This window comes from Miscanthus floridulus, chromosome 5 (genome assembly GCF_019320115.1).
Source record: "Miscanthus floridulus cultivar M001 chromosome 5, ASM1932011v1, whole genome shotgun sequence".
In the NCBI taxonomy this organism is placed as follows: Eukaryota; Viridiplantae; Streptophyta; class Magnoliopsida; order Poales; family Poaceae; genus Miscanthus; species Miscanthus floridulus.
Window position 1 is genome coordinate 68,584,054 of NC_089584.1, and position 25,500 is coordinate 68,609,553.

At 45.6% G+C, this 25,500-nt stretch overlaps 1 protein-coding gene across 5 annotated transcripts; it reads right to left on the reverse strand.

Moving 5' to 3' along the window:
- Positions 1-4,081: 4,081 nt before the first annotated feature.
- Positions 4,082-8,493, reverse strand: LOC136452297 (uncharacterized). Of its 5 annotated transcripts, none has more exons than XR_010758798.1 (7): positions 7,913-8,493; positions 7,117-7,202; positions 6,917-7,004; positions 6,287-6,439; positions 5,937-6,056; positions 5,317-5,388; positions 4,082-4,624 (listed from the first exon to the last, which is right to left on the reverse strand). XR_010758798.1 is itself a non-coding variant. In XM_066452917.1 (7 exons), the coding sequence occupies exons 1-7, from the start codon at positions 8,258-8,260 to the stop codon at positions 4,522-4,524; spliced, it is 975 nt and encodes a 324-aa protein (XP_066309014.1). In that variant the 5' UTR covers positions 8,261-8,491; the 3' UTR covers positions 4,082-4,521. The 5 variants fall into 5 exon arrangements, 4 of the variants coding, with proteins under 4 accessions (XP_066309014.1, XP_066309015.1, XP_066309017.1 ...); XM_066452917.1 differs by having other exon boundaries at positions 5,932-6,056; positions 7,913-8,491; XM_066452918.1 differs by lacking the exon at positions 6,917-7,004 and adding an exon at positions 6,473-6,551 and having other exon boundaries at positions 5,932-6,056; positions 6,287-6,346; positions 7,913-8,488.
- Between the last annotated feature and the right edge of the window lie 17,007 nt (positions 8,494-25,500).

Genomic DNA, 25,500 nt, shown 5'->3' on the forward strand with positions numbered 1-25,500 from the left:
ACCATCATGGCCACCGTTTCCGCCTTGACAGTTGTCTGATGGGTCGTTGTTGCACGAGCCACGTGGGTTGAGTGGCTGTGAGCGACTTGGGAGCTAGCGGCTGTGGCTTGACTCGACTGAGTCGGATGGAGCCCGGACTTGATTTACAATCTCTGCGGTCTGGGCCATGGCAGCCGTCAGATAGGCTTGTATTTCATCGTGAACCGCTTGGGTTTCTAGGGTGTTGGGTAGCCATTGCATTATCGCCATGGCGACGGCTACGTTGGCACTTGGAGTCCTAAAGACCTGTTTGTCCCCCACCCTGTCGAAAGCATCGTTGAGGTCGCGTGGCTAGACCCTTATGCGTCGCGCCTCCTGGTCTGCTTCGGCTTTGATTTGTCGGTGATTAAACCGGTCAATATTGCATGCTTCGCACGTAGTCCTTTCATTGCTGACAACATGGATCAAATCCCCTCGTCTTGGCGGGAAAGACGAGAATTGTGAAAACCCCAGGGCATGGTCTGGCAGATCCAGATCGTACTTGGCGCCATCATCTTTGTGATGCTAAAGCTCCGTGTGGACAGATGCATTAGATGCGATGCCAGACGAGGAGCTGGAGTCGCCCTCTTGGACTGTGTGGACGGATCCTTCTTGATAATCTTTAGTCCGGATCATGTTGACGAAGTTGCGCGGCTTCGGCCAAGGTCGGTGCATAAAACACAGATCCAAACGGCGTTGTAGGTTATACGCGTAGCTGGAGGCAGCGTTTCATAGGCCGTAGGGCTAGACCTGGTGGTTTTCCATCGAGGCTTCGTACTTGGAGAGCCGGAGACCCATCACGAAGGCTGGCCAGCGACGAGCGGAACACCCTTCAGGAGTAGATATGACCACGAGATCTGTACCAAGTCATGTAGGATGACTGGTTCGAGCTGGTCGGGTAGATCTGTTGTGGGGAGCGGTTACCTGCTCGTTAGGTTGACTTTGAATCGTACTTACCAGAGCTAGGGTTTTAGTGAGTTTGGTGCTGACCCGATCGATGGAGTCGAGCAGGTCGGTGTCATCGATCTGCTTCCCTTTATAGCGGGGAAGCGGACGACGAGTTATCGGCGTGGCCGAAGATGATGCAGGCGTGGTCGGAACCAGATGTACCGTGGTCGAAGCCAGATCCATCGTGATCGGAGCCGTACCCATCATGGTCGGAGCCGTAGCCAGTGCAGGTGAAGCAGTGGTCGGCGCAGACTGAATCCACGCCTCCTCCGTGGTCATGGCGATGAAGTCGTCGGAGCCGGTGGTCCAGGTGATCTGGTCAACGGTGAACGTGAGGCCGTTCGGCGTAGCCATGGAGGCGGAGACAATGACCATCTTGTTTGCTTGGAGAGCAGTACGCACACCCCCTACCTAGCGCGCCACTATTGACCAAATATGGTCGGTAATCTACCTAGGGGTATGCCCAAGGTAGTAGATTGTCGGCAGACAGATGCGCAAGCCACAAACAAGACGGTGACGCAAGACAGACACGAGGTTTTATCCAGGTTCGGCCGCCAAGAAGGCATAATACCTACGTCCTGCGTCTGATTTGTATTGTTGTATGTCAATGAGAGATGTTTTTTAGAGGGATCCCCTGCCCGCCTTATATAGTCCGGGGGGTAGGGTTACAGATCTGAAAACTAATCCTAGTCAGTTACAATTGCCATATGTGGCCGGATAAGGATTCCTATTCTAACCGACCAGGATCCTACTTGATCGCCAAATCCGCCTTGACTTCTTGTGCGGGACTCCGATCAGGTTGGCTGGGCCGCACGTCGTCTTTCGGGTGGACCGAACCCATCGATCCGGGCCATCCCAAGCTTAGCCGTAAGGGTATAGGGGTTAATACCCCCACACACATACTCCTCAATTGGTGAGCAATTCCTACCAAAGTTAAATATGACATCTTGCAAGTTTTAAACCTTCTACATAAGCTGCTTGTTATTGTGTTGAGTTAGGTCAAGTCTTGTTGACACTTGTTGAGAGATTTATCATGCTTCCAAGATCAAAATCACGTACACCAACATATATTTGCTACTCCTACATTAGGAGTACGCACAAACATGCTTCCATCTAGATCTCTTAAAAAAATTCTGGTTCTACACTGGGAGTAGACAAAAAAATGTTGTTAGGCAAATACTCCATGTTCTAAAAAGATAATGATCCATCTCTAAATATGTGGTTTAGAAGAAGAGACATGGGCTATGTAAAAAGAAAAAAATATGGGCACATGAAGAACCAAGTACAAAAGAAAAAATGTTGAGCACATGAAGGCTCATGTATTGAAAAAAGGTGTAGCACCCGATTTTAAAAACAAAACCAGATACACACCATATGTGAGCCTAGGAAGTTAAATCTCACATATAGCTATAAATAAGGGTAACATTGAAAGACAATGCTCAATATATAACGTACTTAGTATAAAGAATATAACCTTAGATAGCAAACAACGGAAAGGTAACTCCAATCTTTAGGTGAAGACTCCAATTTCATAGGGACAACTGACTGGTTGATCACAAGCCTAACTTCTCCAAACTCTAGCAATCTGGTACCCATCTGGGATTTTTATCCAAATAATTAAAAAATAAAGCAAGCGTAAGTACATGTTGTACTCAACAAATATAATATGGGGTTTATGAGGCACAAAAGGCTGACACTGGTTCAACTGCGATTAGCTTTTAATTGTCATAATTTTAGCATAGGAGTAGCAACAAGTTTATCATAAGCCCATAAACACATGATCAGGTAAACATAAATAATGAATAGCATAAACAGTAATCATTAGTGAACATCTTTATCATTAGTGTTCATCATCTATTCCGTAAATGTTCCAAGGCTGCTCGTGACCGTGAGCACAGTTGATATACCAGTTTTACACTCTACAGAGGTTGTACACTTTCACTGTAAGTCATGATTTACCCTTTCGCCTGAGATGATCAGCCTCTTGACCCACTGCCAAGGAAGATCGGCAGGGTTCACTATGAAGCCTTTCAAATGTTTGTCTAATAAGTCAGGACCATTAGATTTACTCGACAAACAGATGTAGATCCCTCCTTCCCGATGGCACAATGACGTGCAACCTATATACAAGGGGACAGAGGCCGCACTATACCCAATTCAGCAAGCCATTCTTATGCCAATAGAGGTAACTACTAACAAACTAGAAAATATCCTCATACTAAGCTAAAGCCATAGCCATGTAGCCCTACAGCTATATTGTAAGTCTCGGATGATCACTTACAGATAAGTCCTTTGGGAGAGGAATCTAAAGCACCATAAAAACAGCCCAATGCTCTAGCCCTTGTTCCATGTTACTAAAAAACATCTTTTAATATTTATTGCATATTCCATTAGTCACGTTACAAGATCATAGTTTTAATTGAGCACTAGCATCATACTACCTAATGCAATACCCCATAGGTATCAAGGCACAAGGTACAAAGTACTAGGAAATCCTTAATGACAGTCAAGGTAGACACATGCAGTATGAATTATATGATTAAAGATGAATAGGTAACAAGGATGGTCTCATGCTATACTTGTCTTAAACTTAGATCCTTCTTCAAGTCCAAAACTTCAAAGATCTGGTTCTTGATTAACACGTAAAGATCTGGTTCTTGATTAACACGTAAAGCTCACCGATTGGACAGGATCATAAAGCACTACATAAGCATTCATGCAATCATACATAAAGCAAACAATTACATCTATATTAGAACAGTACATCAATCATAGAAAAATAAGTAAAAGAGTTTAAAATATGATTCTACTTATCGTGACAGAAATTATCGTAGCTGAGAAAAAAAAAACGTGTAAACAGAAACGCACCCGTCTGTGCCGTGACGTGGTGGCTCTTCTACTTAAGATCGAAAAGGTAGGTGTTGTACGTGACGGAAACTGCCGTAGCTGAAAAAAAAAATCCGTGGAAACAAAACCCGCTACCCGTCTATGCCGTGACGTGAGACATTATAGCAAGCTCATTAACATACGGTAACACGAACGAAGAAGAAAGAGGTATAGATATAGATATGATGTTTAGTACAGGCTAGTTAGTTCAAAATATACATTCGTTTAAAAATGGGGTAGGATGAAACATGCCACTAACATTAAGCAAGAACAGAAATTCCTCCAAAAAGGTACATTCAGCAATTGTTCAATCATGGTTCGTGATGACCACTACCACTAAGAAAACATAATTTTATAAGTTTTCTCCGGACCTGCTAGTGTCAGATTGTGGAGTAACAATGCACACGTTGGACATCAGAGGACCTAGGTATATTACATGTATCCAAAAGGATTACCAATGATGTGTAGCTAGAAGAGTCCTGTAAAGACGGCAACCTCTTTTCAAGCAGAAGTTAATATGTTTGGACGTCAACTTTTCATCGTGTTGTCACCATTTTTCTTCTCATTTGCACCATCAAGGTGGTTGAAACCCTATGTTCGATCCAGATGCTGTATTTGCGTTTTAGCTAAAATGGTAGCTGCTTCTGCATATCTCGGAATTGTGCTATTTTAGATTTTGCACACACTATATCCAACTTCTTCTGTTTTCAAGTCCTCACTCCAGTTCAAAAACTCTAACCCTCCAAACTGTACTTGTTTAATACCAACATGACTGTAGAAAATCAAACAGAAAACGGATGAGATTACATTGTTCCACACAGGAATATGGTAACAAATTCTTCATAACATGATCAAATACAGTAAGCACTAAGCAGTGTGAGCTTGGAAGAACCCACCACCACCACCACCACCACCACCACCAGACACACACACACACACAATTAATCTGAAAAAAATGAGGCATTAAGAGGCAGCTGGAATATTATTTTTCATGAGTAACAATGGTATATTGAGTTATGATGAGGCAATAAAAAATATGTTTTCCTCCCTAATGGTGTGCCAGACCCGACAGCCTAATCTTGCCCTACTACAGGAACATCTTTCTAGCAAGAATTGCATTCCAAATCAGTAGTTACTACTTCCTTTCAGATAAAATAAAAGGTTCAGTTTGTTTGTCCTCCTATAAAAAGAAGAGAAGTGTATAATGTGGACTACAGGGCTCACAAACATGGCAGTTCACAAAACATACTGCATTCCTGTGGGACAGGTTGCAGTGGAATCAAGCTGTGCCACATCACACACTTTTATTTTTTAGGGGCACCAAACAGAAAAACAGAACAAGATATAAATATACATGTGCACCATATGTTAGAGACCAGACCCTGATGAGCAGAAATAACATTATACACAGTAAATAAATTACCAAAATATTGACAATTCAAAAATCAAAAGTCTGGCTCTTACTCTGAGCTTATTGTAGTTAAGGCATTAAGCAGGATGTCCAGAAGCAATGGCTCATGAATACCAATGTCTACCCTGTGCAAGTTAATAATATGAAAATAAAGGGTCATGGGCTAAATCAATGTGATTACAAATTGAAAATGTACGCATTTGCATATTTTCTCTGGAATAAATATTTGTTTGAAAGGTATCACGGTGTTTCAGTACATGGTGCAAAAAGGTACAATTTCACAGGGAGAGCTACAGCTTTCTAGAAAACCATAGAATTGCAGTGTCTATAGTATTAAAAGGAGTTCGTATTTTTTCAGTCAAAGTGGTCTAGCAGGCTTATTGCACCACAAAATTCATAAGTCGCCTAAAAATGGTTTATCGTGATTAAACCCACATCGATGGAACTTATGTTGTGAATGGTCTTTCCATATTTATGGTATTTTTCATAAGCTTGATAACACAAACAGTTAGTGTCTGTAATCCAGAATGATGTGACAACAGATGATAGTAATCAAGAATTAGAGGAGTGGGAAATGGATAACACTTTAGTTCAATATTCACATGACAACATAAAAAGGTTACAGTCTACATTTTGTAAAGCCGGCTTAGAAGAGAAATATTACACACCATACTCGTGCTAGATTATCTTGAATCTCAAGATCACCAATGTTGTAAAAGGATGTCGGAGTGACATTAGCTCCTTCAAGAGCATCATAAGTCGGCCTTTTACAATCTAAAGGCAACTGCGATAACTGCAAAAATAAACAAGTACTTTTGAAGTCATTTAGTGCAAAGCATAGAAGTTTGATAAGTTACCAACATTTTGAAGAAAAGAATGGAGGTCAGGAGAAGGATTATGTTACCCTGACTAGTATCAACTCATCCACTTTGTTTTCTTACTATATTTGAAGGACATGAAAAAGAAAATAAAAAAGATTGTCCAAAATGACATTCAAAAAGTGTAAATGTCTGACCATTATACCTGCATATTCATAGAATTGCAACCACCAAGACGGCCTACTATATGCCATGATCGCAGAGACTGCAAGCACAATAAAAGGGAAGATGCAACATCCTGAGCAAACATGTGTATAGATTTGATACATGCTTCCTTTATAAGTGTGGTAAATACTTCCTGTTGAGGGAAAAATAAAGAGAAAGAACTCACATCAGAAATTAATGTAACATCTTTTGGCAACAGAGCATTGTAGAACTCGAACCATATATATGAATTGGAGAAGTCAAATCTAGAACAGGAAACAACCAAAACTCCATTAAGTAATTAAGAAAGATCTCCAAATGGTTGTCAATAGTTTTACTTCTTTGTTGACCATTATAAGGGACTCGAGGTCCAAACTCTGTGAGTTTTCACTAATAGTTGATCCAACATCACATAGGATGTTGGTCTCGTGCTGAAAAGTGTTTTCACAAGATCACGATTAACAATATACACCACAATATAGGTTTTTGCTGGTCAGGGATGGAGGTTTACACATAGACTATGATAAAGGTGTTGGGTGCGGGTCACTATTTTGCTCTTCTGTTCTGATGAGCTATGAGCTTGCTTTTGTGCAAGTGCAGCTATTGTAATAAGGAACTGCTAAAGAATCACCTGAAGTGGAGGCTGGGATACTTCTATTCCATTATCTAAAATATTGTAAAAGAATTTGACACTGAAAGTTACATTTAGGAGGCCAGTTCTGTAAATGAAAATTTGTAGAATCATCAGTTCGAAGTGCACAGTATAAACTAGTCCTACCTAGCTAAATGGATTTTGTACACATATATGGCAGCATCAGAGAAGCACATTACTTGTTGAAGACGACCTTCATGGGGTTTGGAGAGCCGGTCTTCGTTTGCACGATCTTGTGGCGCTTCTTTCTTATCCTATCCTCCATCTGCACGAGAGCACAGGGCGTGAAGCAAACACCAAATTATTCAAGACCCATTATTCAACCGAGAATAAGGTCTGGTTTAGTTCCAAAAAATTTTCACCCCAAACTATCACATCGAATCTCGGCACATGGAGTATTAAATATAGACAAAAAAAAAAAACTAATTGCACAGTTTGTTTGGAAATCGCGAGACGAATGTTTTAAGACTAATTAGTCTATAATTAGCCATAAGCGCTACAGTAACTAACATGCGCTAATGATGGATTAATTAGACTTAATAAATTCGTCTCGCAGTTTCCGGACGAGCTATGTAATTAGTTTTTTTTATTAGTATCCGAAAACCCCTTCCGACATCAAAAATATCCGATGTAACATTCAAAAATTTTTATTTCACGAATTAAACACAGCAAGATGAGGAAAGCCATTCATTCGTCAGAACAGAGGCCCTTTTTAGTTCCACTTCGTTTTGCCAAATTTGTCAAGATTCACCATCACATCGAATCTTTAGACGCATGCATAAAGCATTAAATATAAATAAAAAATAAAACTAATTACACAGTTTAGACGAAATCCACGAGACGAATCTTTTAAACCTAATTAGACTATGATTGGACACTAATTGCTAAATAACAACGAAAATGCTACAGTGTTCATTTTGCAAAAAAAAAATTGCATCTAAACTGGGCCAGAGAAGAGAAGACAGGGGCACTCACGCGGGTTTGGGCCTTCCTGGGGTCGTCGAAGTAGTCCCCCATAATGTCTCCGATTTCGGGGTCGTGGTCGTAGTCCTCCTTCTCGCCGCCGCCGCCCGTCCAGTTCGGGAACCCTTCCTCCTGGAGCTCCGCTTCGAGCTCGTCGTCGCCCTCTGCGGCGGCTGACGCGCTCAACGCCTCCCCCGCCCCCGCCGCGCGCCGTCGGGAGACGAGGAGGGACGCGTGTCTGAGGCGAGCAGGGAAGGGAGCTGGGAGACGCGCGCTCGGGCTCGGGGCTGCTGCTGTTGCGGGTGGGAGAGGCGGCGGCGGGTAGGCGGTCAGGTAGCCGCCGAGGAGCGCAGAGAGCATATCTGGTCCCTCTACGATGAGGTGCTCGTGCTCCTGCTGTTGCGGAATTACGTGTACTGCGCCTGCGCTTGCTTGCCACGAGGGTGCCGAACGCCGGCGAGTCGTCGGCAGGCTGAGGCTGGCTACTGCCTAGTGCAGCAGTAACTGGTGCGCCGCGGAAGTGTGGACGCTCACGGAGACGTTTGGATATCGGGCTTCAAACATCTGTGCTTAGATTAGACTAGCATATTACCTTTTTTAGATTACGGAATAAAACATCTCAGCCTTCGTATTCACCGATGAATGCTTAGGGCTTAGGTAGTGTTTGGATTCAGGGTTTAACTGGGTTGAAGCGGGTTCGACCTAGGTCAACCCATGTTTGGATGAAAAAAATGAAGTGGGTTGGGTTCGACCCAGTGGAGAATATGCTGTCCAGATGCGGGTTGGATAGATTCTTCCAAAACGAGCGGACCTGCATCACATGCGCTTGGCGTTGGCCACCCCTGCACGCTATCCTCACCCTAGGTCGTGGCTTCGTTTCTACGAGGCGAAGCGCAGAAGCTGGTCGCCACTCACCGCTCGCCCTCTCAGATTCGGCGACGCCAGCGCCTCCTAGGTCTGGCGGCACCAGCCATCTCGGCCTCCCTCTCTGCTCCCGTTCGTGCCTCCCATCGCCGGTCCTCGCTCCCCCGCCGCCCTCCGTTCTTCCGTCGCCGGGATCCGACGCTGCCCCTCTCCCGTCACCTCCACTGCACGGTCCTCCCTCCCCTCCAGCCAGTCCTCCCTCCCCTACAAGCGTCGCCCTTCACGGTTGGGCCTCTATGGTCGGCCATCTCGTCCCCTGCAGCCAAGGTAAGAAACCCTAGCATGTGAACTCATCTCCGTATTTGGTAGAAATTGGAACCCATGTTTCATCTTGTGTGGTCAACAAATTTTAACTTATTTGCTAAGCGATTTTGAACAAAACCAATATCATGGCTGCATTATTGGTTTAAAAATCATTCTTGTATTGTAGATGGATAAGAGGACCAAGATTGTAACTTTTGCAGCTGCTGCATACATGTTGTTGTCAATGATAGCCTTGATTATTCAGACTAGAAAACGTAAGCGTGATGCAAGAAGGATTGGTATTACCTATGGGCCTATGGAGGAAAGGGATAGGATTAGACTAGAATATCTAAACAACAAAATTTGGAAGGATGATACAACTTATCTGAACATGTTAAGATTTAACAGAGACAAGTATTTCCGGTTTTGTAAACTTTTTAGAGGTCGTGGTTTACTTCAAGATACCATCCACTTGTGTGTTGAGCAACAAGTGTGACCAAGTCAAGAATCATTTAAAGACATGGCAAAAAAAAGTGGGCAAAGATACTTAAACTTAAGAAGTTGAGTGCTGCACTATTTGATGAAGATAACAACATGATTACACTTGATGATGAGCACTACAATGGCCATGTGAAGGTAAAGTTGCTGCTCAATTCTTTTGTAATTGGACTCTATCATTTCATATTTTGACTACAATTTTTCCTCCATTCTAGGATCATAAGTCTGATGCTGAGTTTTTGAACAAGCCCATCTTGCACTATAAAGAGATGGAGGCAATATTTGGAAATATCATGGCTACATGAAACTTTGCAAAGGACTCAAGTGCAGCACTAGGTACAGAAGATGATGAGGCCGATAGCCAAGATGAGGAGGAGATTACTGGAAATGGTTTGAGTGATGGTCATACCACTCAAGGGGAAACATCATCTACTAGTAGACCATCATCTGCTACTAGACCCAACAAGAAGGCCAAGGTTGTTGACATTGAGGAGGAGGGGCTGATTGTTGTATTCAAAAGTGTAGGTGAGAACATCGCTGAAGCTATAAAAACTGCTGGCAAACCAGAAAATGAGTTGCCACCTGACCTATTTCAGATCCTAAATACCTTTCCTAGTTCTAATTCAGTCCATGTATCTGCATACCATCTTCATTTGTGTTCCAACCCTTCTATTGCTAAATCTTTCTATAACCTGCCATACGAGAACCAGCTTCATTGGTTTTCAATGTTCATCAGTGATAAGTTTCCTAGAGTGTAAGAGTGATGTTGGATGAGTGGGAGGTTTCTTTTGGTACAACTTATCCAACCGTGTAAGCCTTGAACTTATATCATGTAAGGCTTGAACTTATGTAATGCCTTGAACTTGCTTTATTTAAGTAAGGCTTGAACCTGATGTGTAAGGCTACATCTAATTATTATCATGTAAGGCTTGGACTTATGTAATGCCTTGAACTTGCTTTATAAGTAAGGCTTGAACCTGATGCATGGGATTCTGTATGTGTCATTGCATATTATTTTCCTTTCATGAATATGCTTTGAACTTGATTGGAAGTGAAGATATTTGCAATGTGTGGTAATCTCACCAAAGAGGTGATCATATTCCCTGCCAACCCTCATCCCTCTAACCAAACAAGGAATGGAACCACTCGAACCCACTGTATCCTCCAACCAAACAGAAAACTGGGTTAAACCCATCCCTGTAACCAAACAAGAGATGGGTTGATTCCAACCCAGAGAAGTGGGATGGACCCAACCCATTCCATTTGGCTCCCAAACCAAACACATGCTTAAAACATACAAGAATGGGACTCGGCCTAGAACTCCACTAGGCGGACAGACCTAATAATAACATGTGACCTTACAACAGAAGGTAACAAACCAAACCAAAAAAGTCCACTAATCGCAAACCACAAAAACTAAATTCCCATCTTCAAAAGAAGATGAAACAAGAGGATTTTACACTCCTATCCTCTTTAGATTCTTCTATCCCCTAAAACCAAAGAGTCGTAGTGCCACACCTTCTAAATGTCTGCATCCTTCTTTCATCATTCTTCCCTCTTCCTCTTAGATAGCAGGGACCATTGCCTGATCCAAAAAGTTCCCCTGAAAATCACCTACAAGTAAGAATTAGTAGCTAGCTTTTGGAACACCGCATCATTTCTATTCAACCATAAGACCCAACATATGGCCACCATTCCCACTATCATTTGGCTTCTTAGCCCTAGAGCAAATCTCCTTAGCCAAGATCCAAACATGTGAGAAGTGCTTTTTGGTGATTGAAAGTTAAAGGTGATGAACATTGTGTTCCAAACAAATTAGCCACACGACAATCAAAGAAAAGGTGCTAAATATTTTCTTCCAAACCGTAGAAATCACACTTAGAATCTCCTTTCCACCTTCTATTTAATAAATTATCTTTTGTTAAAATTACCCCTCTTTTTAAGTACCATAGAAAATTTTAATTTTCAAAGGCAGTTTTGCTTTCCAGAACATTTCTTTCCCCAAAATTTTCTCCCTTTTCATAATTTCTCTATACAATGACTGTGTTGAAAAAACTCCATTTTTCTTTATTTGCCAATAGGCGCTTTGTGTGGAGAATCTAAGAATCTGAGGTCAGAGAGGCGTTGAAAAGGATGAAAGGAGGTAAGGCGATGGGACCGGATGGTATCCCAATCGAGGTGTGGAGATGCCTCGGGGACATAGCTATAGTATGGCTAACCAAGCTGTTCAACCATATTTTTCGATCGAACAAGATGCCTGATGAGTGGAGGAGAAGTATATTGGTACCGATCTACAAAAATAAAGGGGATATTCAAAGTTGTACGAATTACCGGGGAATTAAGTTGATGAGCCATACTATGAAGCTATGGGAGAGAGTTATCGAGCATCGCTTGAGAGCAATAACGCGGGTCTCTATGAACCAATTTGGTTTTATGCCCGGAAGGTCAACCATGGAAGCCATTTTCTTAATAAGACAAGTTATGGAGCGGTATAGGGAGAAGAAGAAGGACCTACACATGATTTTTATTGACTTGGAGAATGCTTATGATATAAATACCAAGGAATGTTATGTGGTGTGCTTTGGACAAACATAAAGTCCCAAGGAAGTACGTTGGGCTCATTAAGGACATGTACAATAATGTTGTGACTAGAGTTCGAACAAGTGATGGAGACACGGATGACTTCCCGATTAGGATAGGACTACATCAAGGGTCAGCTTTGAGCCCTTATTTGTTTGCTTTAGTGATGGATGAGGTCACAAGGGACATACAAGGGGACATCCCTTGGTGTATGCTTTTCGCAGACGATGTAGTGCTAGTTGATGAAAGCCGGACAGGAGTGAATAAAAAACTAGAGTTATGGTGGGAGACTTTGGAGTCCAAAGGTTTTAGACTCAGTAGAACTAAAACTGAGTATATGAGATGTGACTTCGGCACTACTACTCGGAAGGAGGAAGATGTTAGTTTGGAAGGTCAAGTAGTGCCTAGGAAGGATATCTTTCGATATTTAGGATCAATGCTACAGAGGGACGGGGATATTGATGAAGATGTTAGCCATAGAATCAAAGCAGGGTGGATGAAGTGGCGGCAAGCGTCTAGTGTCCTATGTGACAAAAGGGTACCACAGAAGCTAAAAGGCAAGTTTTATAGGATGACGATTAGACCTGCTATGTTGTATGGTGCAGAATGTTAGCCTACGAAAAGACGACATGTTCAATAGCTAAGTGTTGTGGAAATGCGTATGTTGCGTTGGATTTGCGGTCATACAAGAAGGGATTGAGTTCGAAACGATGATATACGTGATAGATTAGGGGTAGCGCCAATTGAAGAAAAGCTTGTCCAACACTGGTTGAGATGGTTTGGACATGTGCAACGGAGACCTCCAGAGGCATCGATGCATAGTGGAATCCTAAGCCAGGATAGTAACATGAAGAGAGGCAGAGGAAGACCGAAGTTGACTTGGGTAGAGGCAATAAAAGGAGACTTGAAAGGATAGAATATACCTAAAGACTTAGCCTTAGATAGGAGTGCTTAGAAGACAGCTATTCACGTGCCTGAACCTTGATTGCTTCTGATGGGTTTCAACTCTAGCCTACCCCAACTTGTTTGGGACTTAAAGGCTTTGTTGTTGTTGTTGTTGTTGTGTTTCTTTATTTGCCAAATGAAGTTGTCTTTGTCATTGTTTAGATTTATCAGTAACACTAGAAAGACTAGCTTGAGCCATTCTTTCAGTCTCTCCCCCCTATTCCCCACCTAAACGAGATATTCAACGGAGTCGAACTAAGTATGCTAGTATATTACCTAACATGTTCCTTTGTTTAAATGATCTTCTAATCTAGCAATAATTGTAGGAAGACATTGGGATGAAAAGATGAAAGGAAAATATAGAAATATGTTATGGTTAGTACTCATTGCCACCAAAATGAATTAAGGATATGTTTGAGTCATCTCCTCTAAACTTTAGAGCTCTAAAAGCTCTAGAGCACTTTAGCTCACCTTTGAGCTCTAAAGATCTAATGTGAGATATGCTAAAGTTTAAAGCTAACATTAAACCATTTGTTTGGATCTTTAGCTCTAAAGTTTAGAGGAGGAAATCCAAACAGACTTTTAACTTCTAGAATTGTAAGTTACAACTTTTATACCCCCCAGTCCCCCTCTGTCTTGTATAAAATAAAAGAACAAACAATTTATGATGCGTAATAAATATGATTAAATTACTTATAGAATATATTTTTATTATAGATAGACAAATTTCAATATACTTAATATTATTTTCTAAAAATCTAATCATACTTGATTGTTGAACTCCTCAGAAAAGCAAGATTTCCAATTCTTTTGGGACAAAATGAGTGTCGGTGTAGAAAGTGACCAACTAGTGAATATTTGTAATTTTGCTGTACGTTGTGATCGGAGGTGGCCTAGCACTCAATGACGCAGGATTTATACTGGTTTAGGCAACGTGCCCTATGTCTAGTCGGGGTCGATAGGTGACTTTATTCCTGAGCCTAGGTGCTCGAAGTTTACAGTGGGGTTACAAACGAGAAGAAGAAAGATGGGGTGTACAAGAGGTCCGGTTGGCTCCGGTCGAAAGGGCCGAGAGTGACAAGAACTTCGTTATGAGCTAAGTGTTCAAGCGGGTGCTTGAGGTCCGAATCTAGTGGTTCTGTGGTTGTGAGCTATCGATCTAAGGAACTCTGATCAACTGGAATTGGTCTCCCCTTTGTTGGAGGAAGCGCACCCCCTTTTATAGATGAAGGGGATGGCTTTAAAAGTGAGAGAGAAAGGGTGCGTATACTACCGAGCCTTGTTGCCCACGCCTACTGAGCCTTGTTGCCCACACCGGCGGGTACAAGATAATGGTAGGCGCCTACAACACTATTGATGTCACTGTAGAATGTCAGATGCATACAGGAGGTCGTGCTGCCTTTTTCAGGGATGGTGGACGCCGGTACCTGCAAATACTGTTTGATGCCTAGAGGCATGTGAGGAGTCTCACTATGTTCGCCTGGTACGGTAAATCCTGGCGCCCATACCGCTATCGATGTCCAGAGGCACGTGAGGGCCTTACCGTATAGGAGTTTTAGCGGCCCCTACAACACTGTAGAGGGAGATGTTGGCGCCTACAATACTGTTCGTGTTAGGGTGGCTGCAGAGTACTATTCCACATAGGGTATGGTCCCTGGTACAGTAGTTTTGACTTGTGAGCCTTGCCTTGCTTTCCTCCACACGTCTCCTGGTTCCTACCGAGCGGGTGTCCCCGGTCGGATGGCTCCAATCAGCTCTAAGTGCGTCGGTCGGAGAAGAGCGGTGAGCAGGTGTGGTAGAACCTTCTAAATTATAGGGCCCACATGCACCTATCACTGTCCAACGACCTTTGACATCTATGCATATGTTCCCGATAACTTAAGAAGACTATCGGGTGTCCTCAGGGAACCCCGAATCATCCACGATTTCCGAGCAGGATCACATTACAGAGTCATTGCAGTATTACAACATTTATTCAAGTATCTACACCAGAGTAAAAATAGCGGAAGTCTTACAATAACATAATTTACAAAACAGTAGTTTCAAACCTCACAACTAAGTTCGATGATTATTACAAAATGAAATAGTAGAGTTGCATTATAATATAATACAAAACACACAATGAAACTGCCCTGCCCAAGGGCCACACATTTACTTCTCATCGTCAGATCAAACAATAGTCATGCAGCACGATCCAAAACAGATCTGCTCATGAGGCTCACCTGCAACAAGGGTCAACGAACCCTGAGTACAAAAATACTCAACAAGACTTAACCGAAATAAGAACTAATAAACTCAGGAATGCAGGCTCAGGGATTCAAGGTATAGCTTTAGCAATGATCAAAGTTATTTTTGCGTAAAAGCTCTTTAACAAAATTCTTTATTTCAACATTTAAAACTTTATAAGAACCACATATGAATCTGCCATAATCCATAATGAGATCATGAACTTCATATCCAACATCTTCTCAAACCATCCTTAAGTTCTAGTTATTAAACTACGATGATGAACAGAGAAGTGAGTCTCCATAACCGAGGAGCAACGACAATTCGAACCGATTATAAACCCAGCTGGGGATTCTAGACCACACGACATATGCAGGTCCCCGACCTACATATATCAACCTACTCTTGGATCCTCTAAAATAAGAATGGGTCTACGCCACCCGAGAATACAGTACTCCACCATTCCAGCCCATTGCCACGTGGGTACACGCTATTCCTGCCATCTCTCCACTCCTAGTGCGCGAGTAGCCATTCTCGTAATAGAATCACCAAGTTAAGGCTTACCGAAGTATGTGGTTAGTACTACAAAGTCTCACCGCACACAGTTCAACAATGGACGGACCTTAACCGACATAGGTGGAAAGGACCCGCTCACACGACCTCCATGTCTTGTGGCTCACACACACCTAGTCCACCTAGTCTAGACTTATTACTCCACATGCTCATATTTTATGACCACATAAGTAACCAAAGATCCATTTAAAATTCTTAGGTGACAGGTAATCACCCGACTAAGCATGACTAAGCATATCTAGACATTTACGAATAAAACAGGTAATCAAGGTAGATATGAAAAAACAATGTTGGTAATGCACCAATTAGGCTTTTACTTAACTCTTAATCACTTAATGCAGTATAGAAAAGCAAAAGCGAAATTAAGTTGTAAAACACAAGGTAGGGTTGTATGCATCCGGGGCTTGCCTTTGTTGATGGAAAAGTCCAATTCCTGCGACGTTCCACAAGTATTCGATCCGACCTCAATTGACGGACTAACCTCCTCAGCAACTTGATTAACTATCACGTGTTCACCTTCGTTCACTACACGTAGTAACAATGCCATGTTTAACATGATGCGGAATACGAAACATGATGCTTGATGATGGATGCAAAAGTTAACAACTGGATACAACTTTCCTTCGCGGTACAGTTATAAGTCAAACTAACTAAACATTTCCAGAATACTAACATCAATTGCCAAAGATCATTACCAACTAATGACCCAAGGACATCACTCAATCAAAAATTCAAACAAAACCTAAATCACTAAAGGTTACTATTTGCTTTTATGAATTAATTAATTAATTAAGAATTATGAAATAAATCAACTTGTTCCAATTAACCTCAAAATTTTTGTAAATGTTCATTACATGATAAGTAAGTGGCCAAACAAATTTCATAATTTTTGGATAATTAAATAAGCCTAGAAAAATCATGGAAATCCATTTATTAATAAATTGAGTAATTTTTATCACATTCAAAAATTGCTAAAAAATAACATTTCATATTTTTCTTAAATAATATACATCATAGAGAGGTTACACAAAAATTTTCATAATTTTTGGAGCTCTAAATAAATCTACAGAAAATAACAAAAACAGGCACTATTCATTCAATTATGAAAATAGAAAAATCCATTTTGAACTACACAGTCACTGACAACTTGACCCCACCTATCATCCCCAACCTCTGGCTTGACCGCGGTGGCACGCACGCTGACCGACAAATTCTCGCCGTTAGTGAGACCAATGACGATAGTGAAAGCACCACTACGTCCCCTACACTACTACACTTCGACTGGTGGCAAAAACAATACCAAACACTGACTGGACCGAGCACAGCGACGACCATGGCGGGCACGATGGCATGGCCACGCTACACCGGCGACACAAGTGCGGTAGAGGTTAAACACTTAGCACAGAAGGGTTGAGCACCTCACCCCGAACACGACTGAGCAACGAGCAGGGTCGGAGGAGCAACGAAGATGCTGGTCGACGTTCTGAGCAGGCACGACGGAGCAGACCGTCGTCGGTGGCGATGCTCCAGTAGCTGTGGTGGTCAAAATGAGAAATCAATGGGTCATAGAGTACCACAACATCGTGGCAAAGCTAAAGCAAGACTTAGCAGGGGCAGAGGCGCACCATGGAGCTCTAGCCACGGCGAAGTGCTTGCGACGGGGACATTGCCGGCCACGAGGAAGAAGAGCGTAGAGCAGTTTTCTAGTGAAGTCAAGCAACAAAAGTGGGTCGGTTGGGTGCGCAAGGAGTAGGCAGAACTATTGAGCATGACGCTACAATGGCACAGGCGCTGGTTCGACGATGGGAGCTCGCCAAAGATGAGCAAGGCGATGGGAAAATAGAGGAGGAGGAAACGGCAAGGACGACGGCGGCTCAGGTGATAAGGGATGGCCAGGAAGCTCAAGGAAGCCATGATGACTCCATTTCCCTTGCTAGAGCAATGCCCAGATGGCCACGCGCATGACTGGAAGCAAGCCGAAGGATCGTCGGCAATGTAGCTAAGGCGGTGAACACTGTTCATCAATATTTACAAGATTGCCATTTGCTTTCAAATTCAAATTACTCCCAAATTTGTATAACAACTCAAAAATCTCCAAAGATAAAAGTTGTTCAAAATCAAAAGTTCTACAACTTTACTTTTATAACCAACCCCAAATTCGGTCTACATTTTGAAATGAACTTTTGAATTCAAATAGGGGAAATTTAATGAATTACGCCTTTTCAAATTACTCCAAATTTTTCATAACAACTTTGAAAACTTCAAAAACAAACTTTGTATAACTTGACAAGGTCTACACTTTTGCTTTTGGGCTCAACCCCAAAATATGCTTAGATTTTGAAATGTGTTTTTAGGGTAGGATTTAAATACTGAAAATCAGGGTTTTCTAGAAAATTCAAATCCAAACCAAATTTTGACTTGATTCAAATAATTCAATTCAACACTCATAACACAAATGTAATCTTGTTTTAGTGAATGCATATCAAAGTTTGCAATATGACCAAATGCCTTGCAATGCATATGATGACATGTCCTGTTTTTAATATTTAAACACCCGGGGTGTTACAGCAGGGTTCCTACGAGCCCTGGTCGAAGGGACGCGGGGTCAAAGTCAGAAGTAGCACTTTGGGCTAGGCCTTTCGATCAGAGAGGGTGTCTAGAGGTGGCTGGAGGCTGAAGCGAGTGCTCCGATCGAAGTGGTGGGCTGAAGGGGTCGACGAGCATGCATCGCTCCTTTCAGTCTAGACCTTCTAGTTGGCAACTGGGCCGTACTTCTAGCCTATTGTATTTAGACTCTTGGGCCAAGCCTTGGCATAGAAGCCGGTCCCTGAGGGACCCCGGGTTTATGAACCCGACAAGAGCCCTCGAGCCCCTAGGCGATTTGGGTAGAATCGTTCGGGGGATTTTAGTCTTGTCGACGGATGCACATGAGCGCACCCGTGGGTGTAGCCCCTGAGCCCCCGGGTGATTCGGGTGGAACCGTCTAGGGGCGGGGTTTGTGTCATCAGGGGAGGTTTTCATTTTGAGATGGATTTTTGTCGCCCAAGGCGTCGTTGTGCAGCCGAGGCAGTTTTTAGTTTGTTTTGAGAGATTGGGTGAGAGGGAGCTTGTGGATCCTGGTGTTGGTGCGTGCCATGGGATCGAGCGAGGGAGTCAGTCAAAGGTTTTTGGATGAGACAGGGCTCACTGATCCTGGCATCGATGCATGGCATAGGATTGGGTGAGGCAATTAGTTTTGGACGAGACAGAGCTTCACTAATCCTAGCATCGATGCGCGCCGTGGGATCAGGTGAGGCAGTTAGTTTTGGACGAGACAGAGGTTCACTGATCTTGGCATCGATGCGCGCCGTGGGATCGGGTGAGGTAGTTAGTTTTGGACAAGACAGAGCTCACTGATCTTGGCGTCGATGCGCACCGTGGGATTGAGCGAGGGAGTCAGTCTTGGATGAGATAGAGCTTCACTGATCCTGGCGTCGATGCGCACCATGGGATCGGGTGAGGCAGTTAGTTTTGGACAAGATAGAGCTCACTGATCCTAGCATCGATGCATGCCATGGGATCAAGCGAGGGAGTCAGTCTTGGACTTGACAGAGCTTACAGATCCTAATGTCGATGCGCATCATGGGATCGAGCGAGGGAGTCAGTCTTGGATGAGACAGAGCTCACTGATGCTGGCATCGATGCGCACCATGGGATCAAGCGAGGGAGTCAGTCTTGGATGAGACAGAGCTCACTGATGCTACCATTGATGCACGCCGTGGGATTGAGTGAGTTGGAGTCGTGTTTAGGATGAGATAGAGCTCACTAATCTTGGCATCGATGCGCGCTATGGGATCAAGCAAGGGAGTCAGTCTTGGATGAGACAGAGCTCACTGATACTGGCATCAATGTGTGTCATGGGATTGAGCGAGGGAGTCAGTCTTGGATGAGACAGAGCTCACTGATGCTGGCATCGATGCGCTCCATGGGATTGAGCGAGTTGGAGTCATGTTTAGGACGAGACAGAGCTCATTGATCCTGATGTCAATGCGTGCTGTGGGATTGGGTGAGGCAGTTAGTTTTGGACGAGACAAAGCTCATTGATCCTGGCGTTAGTGCACACCGTGGGATCGAGCGAGGGAGTCAGTCTTGGATGAGACAGAGCTCACTGATGCTGGCATCGATGCGTGCCATGGGATCAAGCGAGTCAGTGTCATGTTTTGGATGAGATAGAGCTCACTAATCTTGGTGTCAATGCGCGTTGTGGGATCGAGCGAGGGAGTCAGTCTTGGATAAGATAGAGCTCACTAATGCTGGCATCGATGCGCATCATGGGATCGAGCGAGGGAGTCAGTCTTGGATGAGATGGAGCTCACTAATGCTAGTGTCGATGCACGCCATGGAATCGAGCGAGTTGGAGTTGTGTTTAGGACAAGACAGAGCTTACTGATCCTGGTATCGATGCACGCCGTGGGATCAAGTGAGGGAGTTAGTCTTGGACAAGACAGAGCTCACTGATGCTGGCATCGATGCACATCGTGGGATCGAGCGAGAGAGTCCGTCTTGGATGAGATAGAGCTCACTGATGCTGGCATCGATGCGCACTATGGGATCGAGCGAGTCAGAGTCATGTTTTGGACGAGACAGAGCTCACTGATCCTGGCATCGATGCGCGCCGTGGGATCAAGCGAAGGAGTCAGTCTTGGATGAGATAGAGCTCATAGATGCTGGCATCGATGCGTGTCGTGGGATCAAGTGAGTCAGAGTCGTGGGGCAAGATTGGAGCACAGTCGCGAGTTTAGAGTCACGGTCCCAGGATAGTTGACATGAGTTCAGAGTCGCAGTCCCTGGATAGTCGACGCGAGTTTGGAATCGCGGTCCCTGGTTAGTCGTCGTGAGTTCAGAGTCATGGTCCCTGGTTTTTTGGAGCACAGTTGGAGGCATAGTTAGTTGGTTAGTTTATAGATCAGACAAGGTGGTGCTCGTGGATCCTGGCATTGGTGCGTGCCATGGGACCGGGCGAGTCAAAGTCGTGGATCCTAGCGAGTTTGGGGTCATAGTCCCTAGAGTTTGTCTTGAGCCCCCGAGCCCTGTTGGGCCTTCGTAGTGGTCAATGTGAGTTGTGTGCATTACCCCATCCTTGGTTCCTCACAATCGGAGGGGCTGAGTCTTGTCGCCTGTCCCGACTGGTCGGGCTCAAACCATGTTGCTCGGTGAGTTTGCTAACGGGTATGATCGAGTGGAATCTAGGTCCGTCGTTTGTGATGGGGTCGGCATAGCCCTCTTGTGACATTCTACTACTCCTTTACCTGCAACCTGGCAGATGCCTATGTCATTCCAGAGACCAACCAAGGGGGCCTAACAGCCTCTCCTCAATGGAGATTCTGTGGGCTTGGTGAGAGGTTCAGGATCAAATGAGAAGGTTGAGATGACCTAGTCTGCTAGACTGGGCGAGGGCCGCACGGGGCTCATCTATGGTTTTCTCCCCTAGCTCTGTTGGTTGCTCATGTCAAATGAGGCAACCGCCGCTTCGTGACGCAACATGGAATGTTGTGATGCATTTCACTACACGTGCGATGCTTAGTTCCCAAGCCCCCAGGTAGTTTAGGGCCCGAATCATCTAGGAGGTTTGGGCATATGGAATGAATGTGCGTATGGATGTATGAAATGATTGTAAGGAAATAGAGGGGGTTGGTAGTGCTCACCTTGATGGCTTAAGTGACGGGGTTCAAAGAGCTTCAGTTGGAAATGGCCGACCAGGACCTGCGCTCGTCAATGGTGGGTGAGCCTTTGTGCGAATAGTTTTTTGTATTAATGAACACATGCTCACCTTGATGACCTGAGTGATGAGGTTTAGAGAGCTTCAGTCAGAAAGGTCCGACCAGGACCCATGCTCGTCGTTCATGATGGAGTTGGCATGGCCTACATGGGGTGCCCCTTCGCTTCCTTACATGTCTCTTGGTGTCTATCCTGAGTGATTCGATCGACTCAGGGGGTCGGATGGTTTCTTGAGGTCTAGCCTGGGGAAGCGAGGTGCCGCCCGCATGCGGTGTCGCTTTGGTTTTCATGCTCGGCGTGTGGTAGTGGTTGGTCGTGCTGTAGTGGTGGGCTCGGCCTAGGCCACATCCTATCTGATCAGGAGCTGTTCCATCGGGCAGGGCACGTCTCGTCGGTCAGGGCATGTCTTATCTACATTAAATGGGAAAGAGAGAGAATTCCTCACTCTACCGTTCTGTCTTCCCTGATCGGCATGCCCTTCCCTGAGTGCTGTTCCCCTTTCCTTAAGTAGGAGAAGGGAGAGGGTCTTTTCGCCCTGTTCTTTTGCCTGTTCCTTGTCTGCCGCCGCCTTTCCTCTTCCTTCTTGCCGTGAGCGTTCCTGAGAGCCATGGAGGTTTCTAGGAAAAAAGGGGAGAGAGTGAGGGGGAAGAGAAGAACTCACCAATCCTCTTGTGTTCTCAGAGCGAAATGTCGGACAGGAGGTCGTCCACCGTGAGGAAGTTGGTGCTAGAGGCCTTCATCAAGAAGGGGTTTCTACCACCACAGGAAGTGACGCACTGGAGGGTTCTTGAGGTGGGAGCAGTTTCCATAGCCTTAGCCCAACGAGGTGGTGTCCTTCCTCACCTTCTATGAGCGCAGGTTGGGATACCCTGCGCACTGGTTCTTGTGCAGACTTCTCAATGAGTGTGGTCTGGAGCTACAGCACCTTAATCCGATGGGGGTGCTGCACATTGCCAGCTTTATCACTGTCTGCGAGGCTTTCCTCGGGATGGAGCCACATGCGGATTTCTTCCAGCGGCTGTTCTCTAGGAGGACCCTGACAGTGGGGAATTTGACCGAAATCGCGTTGGTGGGAGGTTTCGCCTTGCAGAGGAAGCCGGGCATGGGAGGTTCGTACCCTGCGTACACCCCCTATGACTCCAATCGGGGGTGGCATGGGGAGTGGTTTTACATTAGGAATCCGGCAGCGGCGCCATTCCCGGCATTCACCAGTGGGAGGCCGGAGAAGCGGGATAGCTTGTTGTGGGGTTGCGCCCGCACAGAGAAGCACAAGGTGGGAGTCATCGAGGAGGAGCTCTAGGAGCTCATAAATAGGGCCTTGATGGGGTGCGGGTGTTCCACACCCTCTACCACCATCGGGTTGCACCGTTGGCGGAGAGGACATGGCCGATATGGAGGTACAGTGGCTAGTCGGATCTAGACCGTGCATCACCGGAGGACCTACCAGACGATGAGGTCTAGAGTCACCTGGGCCGGGTGCTGCAGCTGAGGCCCAAGGAGATGGTTGTGGGGAAACCCATACCGTTCAATGTCTTGGTCGTATCTAGACTGGTATGATCCCTTCCTTTCTATTCGTGTCTCTTCCTCTGCTTTTCCTATTTCTTGATTTTGGGCCATCCGTTCCATAGGGGCTTGAAAAGTACAAGTCCCGTCCACACCTTCCTAAGGGACCAGAGGGCGTGGCCCGGTAGGCTGCCTAGAAGGAGGCGGCAGATGCTAGGAAGAAGAAGAGAACCAGGAAGGTTAGGCAAAAGTAGGAGAAGGAGCGGGAGGTCGCTCGATGCGTGAAGACCAGGGAACATAGGAGCGATGTTGAGTCGGAACTTGTGTTAGATGATCCTACGGATGTGGACAACATGGTCTTCTCCGATGAGGAGGAGAGTCGGGAGGTCGTTGTGACCTCGGCGTAGCGTCATGACCCTACGGCGATGTCCGCTGGTGAGGAGCATGAGGCCACGTGGCATGCGGTGGTTCCCACGCTGAGGAAGCGTGCGGCGAGTACGGACACCATTAGCAGATGGGCGGTGAAATGGACATGGTCACCGTGCCCCTTGGCGGTGTTACCAGTCCTGTCATTGCCTGTGGCAGACACGGTTGAGCAAGCCGGGTGGTCCAAGGAGCAGAGTGGCACTTGCGCATCGCCGGGACCGGTGCCAACGCATGACTCGTAGCCGGGGGAGGCCTCGCCTGCCATGGATGTGGTTGAGCATGCCGAGCAGTCTGAGGAGCAAACTGGCACCCGCACATTATGCGACTTGCAGCCAGAGGAGGTCCCACCCACTGCTTTGGTCGAGGAGTCCTGAGCCAAGAGTCGTGGCAACCTATAGGTTGGGCATGAGCCGGTTGGGGTGATTCCATCCCCCACTGAAGTGAGGGGGCATGGGTTGCAACCTGGGAGTGGCCCGTGCACTATAAGCCCACTGGGTCTTGGTTTTAGAGTCATGCCGCTCGCCTCTCGGTACATTTCTGCTTTGTTTCTTTGATCTTTTGCTGGTTGAGTCTTTTTGGAGTGTGACTTAAGTGCAATTTCTATCAGCGGTCGAGGGATGATGGGGCTGAGCATCACCTTGACTCCCATGCAGGAGACCTAGAGGCCCACCCTGCAGTGTGCTGTGATGAGCAATAGGGGGAGTAGGGTGGTGGCGGCGAGCCCTTCCCTTTCGGGGGTGGTTGCTGCATTAGCGATGGCGGTGGCGTCGACTTTGGTGGTGATTCTAGTGCCGATGGCGGGGCCATGTCAGAAGTAACCCTCGCGGCCCCTCCTCCACCGGTTGTGGTGGAAGAGCAGAGGGAGATCGAGCTCCCGGCCTCGCCGGGTGGAGGGCCGCCCGGCTCATCCTTGCCGCTGGGGCCAAAGGCGTCGGAGGAAAGTGCGGCCACTCGCTAGGCGCCGCTCGCCGGTCTATGTGCGTGGGGCATAGTGTGGTGCACCGGGCATGCTGGCGCAGTTGGTGGCTGATGCAGCCACCATTGTCGCAGTTCCTCCCCATGCTCAAGTGTGAGCTTGGGGGTCTCCGCATGAGGGTCTAGAGAGGTGTGAGTCTATGTGGACTCCACTTCCATTGGTGGGTGTCCTAGAGGGTCCACCATGATGCACTCTCGGGACAGACAGTGGCTAGGTGCCATGTCACCAATGCTGGAGCCATCACTCTCACCATCGTCATCCATGAGGTTGAGGAAACAGGTGGGAGCATAGCTCGCCATTCCCACAAATTCGGATGCAAGAGGGGGCAGCGCAGGCATCCTTCGGAGCCCTCAGGCATATGCGTCCACAAAAGACGCAAGGCCATAGGGGAACCGGTCGTATGACAGTTACATTGGGGACAACAGGGTTCCACCGGGTAATCGGTGGAAGATAGAGAATAGTAAGTAAATAACAGCGTGTATATTACTCATAGTGAGGTTTGAGCAGAGAGTTTGCTCAAAAAGAAGCATAGATGCCGCGTCGTCGAAGTTGCGTGTCTCGGAGTCGATGGAGGATGTCCCTCCGATGGAAGCCAGGTCACAAGCCTCCTCGTGGAGGTGTAGTATGCCGAGTCGGTCAACGACGAAGGCTAGGCTTTCGAAGAGGAAGGCCTGGGATGGCTCAAAAATAGGTGGAACCCACATCCTGGCGAGCGAGAGTGCGGGAAATTCCAAAGAGCCAAAGCGAATCATATCGCCCAAACCCACCACGGCGGGAGTGGCGGAAAAATAGGCCATCCAATGACCAAAAAGTGTTGAATGTACAGCGTCTTCCCCACGGACGGCGCCAACTGACAGTGCAGAAAGTGACCAACTAGTGAATATTTGTAGTTTTGCTGTACGTTGTGATCGGAGGTGGCCTAGCACTTAATGACGTAGGATTTATACTG

Excerpts from the sequence above, each read along its gene's own strand:
- LOC136452297 (XM_066452917.1), bottom strand. The coding sequence starts at position 8,260 with ATGCTCTCTGCGCTCCTCGGCGGCTACCTGACCGCCTACCCGCCGCCG. Across the intron at positions 7,005-7,116 it reads ATGAAGGTCGTCTTCAACAA|AACTGGCCTCCTAAATGTAA; the intron begins GTAATGTGCTTC and ends TTTCATTTACAG. Across the intron at positions 5,389-5,931 it reads GATAATCTAGCACGAGTATG|GGTAGACATTGGTATTCATG; the intron begins GTGTGTAATATT and ends TAACTTGCACAG.